Raw genomic sequence first — 8,628 nt, 5'->3', positions numbered from 1 at the left:
GTCCTGACGGTGCAGCTCTGTGTCCTGACGGTGCAGCTCTGTGTCCTGACGGTGCAGGCCTGCAGCCAGACCCCTCTCAGCGTGGGCATATTTTGTGATGTCTTTTTCTACTGTGGTTGTATCAGAAAGGATATGATGATTCCAGAAAGAACCAAATCCTCATACAATTAAAGAAATTATTGTTAAATTATACTTTTCCATTTTTACCACTTGGCCACCTCTGATATTGGAAACAAGGCAGGTGTTATTGGAGTTTCACCACCCGTTCATGATTTTGTGTTTTTGCCTGCTTTACAGTAATTCATCAAAGCCTTTCTCTTTGTTTCTATTCTGGACCTCTTGTTACAGGCAATGTCGTAGGCCGAGCATTTGTCATGTGTTTTTATTAGCCAAGTTGGACGATAGCCACAAGCAGTGATTCATTTTGCTCCTGTACGGGGAAGAAACAGCAGAAAGCTACTTTGCCAGAAGGTCTAAACTTCTTTCCATTTTTCCCCTTCTTAGTTACCCTTTTCTCACCTAAAGCCTATTGTTATCTTTTTCTACCCCCCCCTTCTTCCTTCCTTCGTCTCGTATCTGTCTCACCTGGTTTCTAACCTCCTCCTCTGTCCCTCAGCTTCATCTTCCTTCTCCTGCACCTTTCACCTTGCCTTCAACATCCACTCTCTGAACTTTACTCTCCCTTTGCCCACCTTTCCCTCCCTTTTCCTCTAGTCCCTCCCCTCCCTCTCTCCCCCTCTTCCTCTGGTGTTTTTTACTGCTCCCACGAGGGGTAACCTATTGTGGTTCAGCTCACTATAGCCCCCCCCAACAAAAAAAAGTGTTCTTGGAGTTTACTCTGCCCCAAAAATACATCTATGCATTAGGAAATAGCTTATTTAATATTGGATGCAATGCAAATCGTTGAGATGAAGAGCTGAATGTGATGCCCTGACAATGTGTTTAGTCTCACATTTCATCCAATACATTTCTTCACATGTTTTGTAAATACATCCAGTACTGGATGAGCTGCCTCCACATGGGAGACTCGTAGGGTGTTGTCTGGGAAAAGCAGAAATACTCCATCGCTCGATGGCCCACCAGGGACCCATAGAAAGAGCAAGGTGGAAGACATTAGTGCAACCTGTTGCTAAATTTCCCCCCACCTACCATTCAGCCTCAGCATCCAGCACAGAATCCCTTTCTAGCACAAATGAACACACGCTTGCGCGGTCACGTCACGCAGCAATTTTTCTGTGGTCTCTCACACCCACAAAAGCACAAACCACTTAAGGCCTTAAAAATAACAACTGCCTAAACAATAAAAGAGTGCAGCTTAAAGCCCCCCTGAACAGTTACACAAAGCACCTCTGGGTCACTCCCGGGCTCCAACAGTTACATTTAGTAACGCCAACAACAACACAGGAAGGTCTTCGGTGAGGGGTTTTAGCTGATTTATTTTCAACGCAAGTTTATTTTTATATTCATTATGTTTTGTAAGACATTTATGAAGGATTGCTAAATAATGCTGGTTAAAAGAATTTGAAACTGTTAAAAGTTGGGTGAAGCCATCAGACGATTGATTACAGCGAACAAACTGGAATAGTTGAGAGTTCTTTTCTAATGTTTAACTATATGACTGTAAGATGCACCATATGCAGACATTGTCATAAGTGAGCTGTTTCAATGATTAAGGCGAACTATGTGTTTCTTTATTATTCTGCAGATTTGTGTTTGCGTTGCTTCATTTTCTCCCTACCGTGTGTCTTAATTTTGAGTTGCATGTTAGTCACAAAGTGATTAATCTGGAGAATATTCACTAAATTCTTTAAAGCAGCAAACATAAAATTGTATCCAGGCAGTTTGTTTTTTTAATGTTTTTAATTTTAACATATATATATTCATGTTTCATAATTGTGATTGTCTGACTGCTAAATTAAAGGTATTGTAGAGGATTTTTTTAAAAGACCCGCCCCCTCCACTTAAAAAAAAAAAAAAAAATGTGTGTGCAAGAACATGCACGAGCCCTTTTCTTACTGTGCACGGCTATATATATATATATAGGGACTATATAGTAAACTTTATAGCGAACTGAGTTAACTGACCGTTTGGACAGATGATCACTGATTTTTGCTCCGTTGGTCATGTAACTCCTCCTCCATCTTTGTTATTAGTCTCCGCTGGCGGGTAGCGGCAGCCTATGGCGGCAGCAGGCCGCTGTGACAGCAAATCCCATAATGCTTTGCAAGGAGAGCTCTCCGCCCAAAGAATTCTGGAATATATCTGCCTTGTTCTGAGGCCTTTCTTTTCTTCTAATACTTTTCATAGACACTGTTTCTCTTATGACCCTCGGCGGTGAGAAAGGTGAGCTTCAATGACTGTCTGAAACCGTAGCTCACCAAAGATATGCTGCTGAAAGGGCGCAAATGAAAAAGATAGTTAACAGGACTGCCACTTAGGAGGACCACTTATTTAGATGATCCATCCGGAAATAAAAGATCATCCTCTATACCTTTTAATAGTCTTCTAAATAGGGCTAGGTATTTTCGCCAAAGCCCTGAATCATTTAGATTTTGATTCATACAATTCTAAATCGATTAATTTCGATTCGGTCTGTTTATACAATAATGAAAGTGGTTCAACTGTGTTTTAAAATATTCATGTATTTTATTTTTTCCTGTCATATCAAGCACAAAGCGCAAATATGTAAATCGGACGGTTTAAACTTGAGATGTGAACAAAACTGTCTCAGAAGTGCTAACTTGAAAAGTGAAAAAGCGAAGCCTCACTCGTGCGAGCAGACGTGACACAGTGGGGACACAGCAGACATGCATGAGCTGTATTATGTTCACTGCACAAACCGTATTTGCAGCTTGTCTGTAACAACTAGAGGGTGTTTGCTGGTCAGCCTCCATTTGTTAATGTCTTCAATCAACCTATTGGTTATATGTGCAGCTGTCTGGCTTGAAGTAATCTTGAGTGCATCTTTCCTGCTTATTTGAACGTCACGCGGGTCACTATAAAACTAATCGATCTCATTCCCTAGACATCGATTTTGCAAAAACGTAAAGGAATCAATTCAAAATCGATTAAATCGATTTTTTTTACCCAGCCCTACTTCTAAAGGTTTATATTTTGCAGGATATCATTCGGTTTTTTGCTGCTTCTTGAGTTTATTATTTCTTTCCTTTTGCTCTGTATAATTTAATTACCCTTAATCCAAAGTAAGGATAAGCTTCAGCTTTGTTCAGACAGGATCAAGGACTGCTATATATTGACCATTCAGAAAGCTTTTGTTTTATGTGATCAGATCTCTTTTTGTTCTTTTATTAAAGGTCATAGCTACAACTTTACAATAAAAAAAATAATTTATTATAAAAAAATCATACATCAATGTAACATCTATAGTGGTGGAGGATATATTTAACAGAAAAAATATAGATGGTATACAAGTAATTGTTTTATAAATGATACGATGCCAACACAGTCTGGAATGGATTCTGTACCAATAGGAATAGTAGGTGGAAGTCATGTGACACGGAGCTTAGGCTTTTCCAGATATTGGTTCCTCTTTGCTGGAGCTGAGAAATGGCTTCCTCTTGGCATTTCATTTCTAAGATTTAAGCCAAAAATCAATCAATCAATCAAGCCTTTGAGCAGGAGTTAAACTTGTAGCTGTCACCTTTAACTTTTATTTCCAGTTCTTTTTGGAAGTGGGGAAATAAATATCACTCTCATAACTTGTTTCAACAAGAGAGAGACATATTTCGAATATTCACAGCCCTAACAACTCCTGTAGCATGAACAGAGATGAATTAGATATCCCAAAAATATTCCCATATTGATAATTATGGGTGAAATGTGAATATTACTAAGGAATGGCTTAAATATAGTATTTGCTGACTTTGACTACATGCTTTGCACACCGTTAATATGATCCAGCTGTTGGATGGAGGCTTATTGCAGTTGGTGACCAGATGACCTACTAACCAAGATGTTCAAGATCGAAAGGAGATGTGGAAGCATAGTGAAAACACATCAGAAAAGTGAAAATGGGGTGTCTATTTTAAAGTATCATACAAGATAAAATGGGTCATTTTTTGAAGTCCTTCAGAACCTCTAATAAGCAACCTGCTGCTTCCTGTTCAGTAAGAGGGTTCTGTGTCCCAGATATGAATATATTGTAGTGAGAAATGCGTATTAATCCCAGAACAAATGCAAAAAATCTGGTGAACATCCTGACTATATATTGAAACAGTCTATCTAAAGCAAAACTGTAAGTTTATTAATATATTCATTAATATATTAAATGATTTTTCAGGTCAATACAAATCCCTTTTGTATAGATGCTCAATGCAGGCTGACCTTCTCAAAAACTCCTCTTTGTAACTCGAAAGGGTCAGATCCGTCACCAAATGAGTCATGTGACCCAAAGTGCATCTTTAACACGAGCGCTGACTCAGTTTAAAGTTGTTACACAACTAAACGGATATGACACTTGATCAGACATATTTTGGTTCTCTGATTTAGGATTTAATTTAAAGGAGCGAATGCAGCCTTGTCTTTACAAGTAACTCCATGACTTCTCTATCTGATCCAGATTGATCTGCTATCAGATTCCAGAACAGTGAGGGACTGATTTTTATATTTGTTTTGCCAGGTGCTTTCAGCAGAGCTAAAACTGGAAGTTACTGGTCTAGTGCCCCTAGTGGCTAAAGTTACACAGTGTTGCTTTCAAGGAGTCCTGCACAAACATGGACTCAAAGGCCACTTCTAATAAGAAGATTTTATTCTAAAAGCCAGACTTCTGTCTGTCTAAAGGGCAGATTAGACTTCTGCAACCGTTCACATCAGATGTCACTTGGGTCTGGTCGCGAACCAGTTTTGCTGGTATGCTTCTGCACCGTCGGTCTGATATTTCTAGGGACGCACAGCCGTTTCCCACCAAAGCGCAAGGGGGAGTCTATTCTGGAACAAGCGAGAACTTCAACGGCTTGTAGTTCCAAACTTCCTTGATTAACCTTTCGTCATAGTTATCCATTGTAGTTGTTCCTTGGTTTATAAATATGGTGCGCCCCAGCACCGAATCGAGAAGGACAACCACGCAGACTGCTGAAAAAGCATACCAAGGACCAATCACAGCTGCTTTTTGTCTGCGCACTTCCACTTGAGGTCTGCGCGGGTTTGTGACTCTTCAGTGTGTAGTCAGGATTTTTCTGAGGTGCGCGACGACGGTTGCGTGGGGGGGTGTGGTCGCGCACAGAGACAGATTTGATGGTTGCAGAGGCTACGCGTCAGAAGCATAAATTGGCCTTAAGTGTTTAACCAATCCTACATCTTGAAAGTCATTTTTACCTAACAAAATGAGGAAACATTCAAACACCATGTCAATATAAAAACGATCATTTAAGCTAGTGCTGCAACTAATGATTATTTTGCAAACCGATTAATCTGTCGATTATTTTTCTGGTTTAATCGATTAATAATCAGATAGCCAAAGGTTCCTTAAAGAAGACGTTTTAAGAAATGAAACCAGGTAAAACTAAAGCTTGTCGACTTGAGGAGTTCTGGATAGAGCATATTGGGAGACAAAAGTTTTTTGTTTATCTTAAATGCAAGATATATATATATATATATATATATATATATATTTTTTTTTTTTTTTTTTACAATTTTGATATAATTACTTCTCTGAATGGGTTTGTCTGTTAGCTAAAGGCTGACGATTAATCGATTACTAAATTAGTTGATGATTATTTCAAAAATCAATTATTCAAGATTAATCCGATTCAGCCCTAATTTAGTCCTAACTAACCTTAAACATTAAACTTGTTTGGCTGATTTAATAACCCTCTGGATAAAAAAGCTGTATTTTTAACCAATATATGTACTGTAAATATCAAGTTAAAATTGTAGTTACTCCATTCAACTTATTCATATCAATATGGAGTGAATTTTGTTCCATTATTGTTGTAAGCAAAGAACATCGTTTTATAAAAGGCTAGGGAATATGATCCAGAAATAAAACATTGAAAAACTTTATAATAAACATTAAACATTATATTTTTTGAATTTTTTTCAAATTTCTCTCTTTCAGATTGTTTTACGATTTCCTTCTTTTCAAAACGTGTTTATCAAATCACATTCTCAACTTTAAACCCAATACAAACTCTCATTCTTTACAAGCCTATTGACCAATAAAATGGTTGTAGCTAACATCCATGCAGATCAATAGAAATGCATCTTTGCTCCTCACACCAGAGGAAAGCCGCCTGTAAAGATAAAGATAACTAAATCTGAAAAAGAGAAATATAAAGTAAAGTTTAAAAAATATTATTTGAAAAAGAAAAAAAAAAATGAATATATAAAATAATAACAAATTTCCTAGATAAAATCTGAGAAAAAGGCAAATTTATTCCCAAAGCTTAATTTCTGGATTGCTTTTTTTTTCTATTTACAAAACAAGTTATTTTCTTGCAGAAAAAAAAAATGGAATAAAATTAACCCCATATGCCACTGTGAGAAGTGAGAAATTAAAATCTAAATGTTGACTTTATTTGTTATATAATCAGAAATAAATGTCCTCATGTTTCATTGGAGCTCACTAGTTCGCTATTTTGAGAATACATAAATGCCTTCTCTGAGTGACCCTGAACTTAAATTTCTTCCCATGACTGCTAATGGCCTCAGTCACACACAGGCATTCGTCATCATCCTCAGTCCAATGGTGCCCTGCAGCTTCTACGCCGTCATCGGAGGTTGTTTGTGCCGGACTCCAGCGTTCAGAGGGGATTTGAGGCTTCCTCTGTTTTATTCCCTCATTGTCCTGCTACTGTATCCTCAGCATTGTCTCAATAAGAGATTTACTGTTAGTGGCCGGCTACACCAGCTGGCCTGCTGCTAAAAAGGTGTCAAGGAGAGAAAGCTGTCATTCTCATTAACCCAAGCTGACAGATTCACAAACCAAGGGGTGGCAAATCGACCTCATGCTGCAATTCTTTTAGGGTTGTTTGGCTGTTTTTTCTAATAAAATTATACTAAATTTCTTGCTCAGAGTGTTTCCTCTAAGTAAATCATTATACATGAATCAATTCAACACTTTTAAAAAAGGAGTTTTTTCTTTATTTTCTAAATTTTTTCTTCTCTTTAATGTCTTTTTTTGTCTTTTTCTCCTGTCAGGTATCATCTGGTAAAGCTTTTGGAAAAGTTTGGCAAAGTTAAACAGTTCGACTTCCTGTTTCATAAGTCTGGGCCTTTGGAGGGGCAGCCACGCGGCTACTGCTTTGTCAATTTCAGCACCAGAGAGGTAGAAAAACCACACATGCATCTTTTTTTCTTTTTATCACATTTACCATAAATATCTTACACAGATCATTCGGGTTTGTTTGTTATTTATGCCCATGGTCAAGTAGCAGAAAAAGCAAAACTGTTTTAGACTCTCACAGATGCAGTCTGTGTATTTTTTCAGAGTCGGTCCATCTATTTGGTTTAAAACTAAAGGTGAAATCTTCCCAACCTAAGTTTTAGACACATTCATGAGCCAACAGGAACTCTTTGTTTATTTTGACGGAAATGGACCCTGTTTCTATTAAAAAATGACATGAAGGGACTTAAAAGGAGTGCGCTCGGCATCACAGGTTTGTGGGGCAGTATTTGTTTTGGAGTGTGCCTGGGGATCATGATAAGCATCTCGTTTCACAGCTAGTGTCTATCAGTGGGATATGAAGCCCTCCCAACAGGATTATACAGAGGAAGTGGCTGTTTATCTTAAGCACTCGGACTTACTCGCATGCAGACACGGTCCGATAAAAAACTTCAGGAATATAGTTTTACATAAAAGCCGCTCTCACATTTGATGAGACTAAAGTAGATTTGGCTCTGCTCCGTTTAGCTTTGGCCCTCTGTAAGCAGAACGGCTCTTTGTCATCTCCGATCATTTATCTAAAGATTTAATGACTTGGATGTTATTCCACACTGATTTTCTTTTTCTTTTTATGGGGATTTTGAACAGTTTGTCATTCCCTCTTTCCACCCTCCCATTGTTGTCTACAGGAGGCAGAGAGGGCGATTCAGCGTTTAAATGGGAAGCTAGCTTTATCTAAGAAGCTAGTGGTGCGATGGGCGCACGCTCAGGTGAGGGTAAGTGTCTCAATCAATCACAACAGTTTATGATGTCTTTCTGGGTGCAATCCTTGATAAGTCAAACTAATATGTTCCCCTGGCCAAACCGCTAAGTATTGCCATTTATTTGGCTTGTAATCAATGTTATTGTTGAAGGAGCTGAAATTTAAGATGAAGTGCATTTATGATTGTAGTTACTGGTGCAGTTTACAGAGATCCCTGCACAAACCCAGGGCTTTCTCTTAACAATAGACAGCCGACTGACGAGGGGTGAAGGGATATCCTGCACTGCACAAAGAGGAATCCCGCCCTTCACACACACACACACTAACACACACACACACACACACACACACACAGTAGTGCACAATGACGTTACAGAGAGAGGTGAAGGTCAATGCTGCAGCTTCTTTGACAACATGCTGGTAAATAAATCTGCTCAGGTTTATTCAAACTTTTTTTTTTTTATTGGGTTTAAAAATAGAAACTATCTTTGCTGATACGCTCACAGATTTCAGTTCAGTTCAG

General features: G+C 38.4%; 1 protein-coding gene across 2 annotated transcripts in view; it reads left to right on the top strand.

Annotated features, from left to right (window-relative positions):
* rbm18 (RNA binding motif protein 18) overlaps positions 1-8,628 on the top strand; it is a 23,106-nt gene that overhangs the window by 9,442 nt on the left and 5,036 nt on the right. Inside the window, exons 3-4 of one of the 2 annotated variants that reach the window (XM_015381068.1) lie at positions 7,159-7,285; positions 8,032-8,112. In XM_015381068.1, the coding sequence (XP_015236554.1) occupies positions 7,159-7,285; positions 8,032-8,112 (208 nt within the window). Of the gene's footprint in view, positions 1-7,158; positions 7,286-8,031; positions 8,119-8,628 lie in introns of both variants that reach the window. The other variant, XM_015381067.1, reaches the window with a different exon arrangement.

Source organism: Cyprinodon variegatus, unplaced genomic scaffold (genome assembly GCF_000732505.1).
Source record: "Cyprinodon variegatus isolate N-32 unplaced genomic scaffold, C_variegatus-1.0 Scaffold227, whole genome shotgun sequence".
Lineage (NCBI taxonomy): Eukaryota > Metazoa > Chordata > Actinopteri > Cyprinodontiformes > Cyprinodontidae > Cyprinodon > Cyprinodon variegatus.
This window is presented reverse-complemented; position numbering and strand designations above follow the sequence as displayed.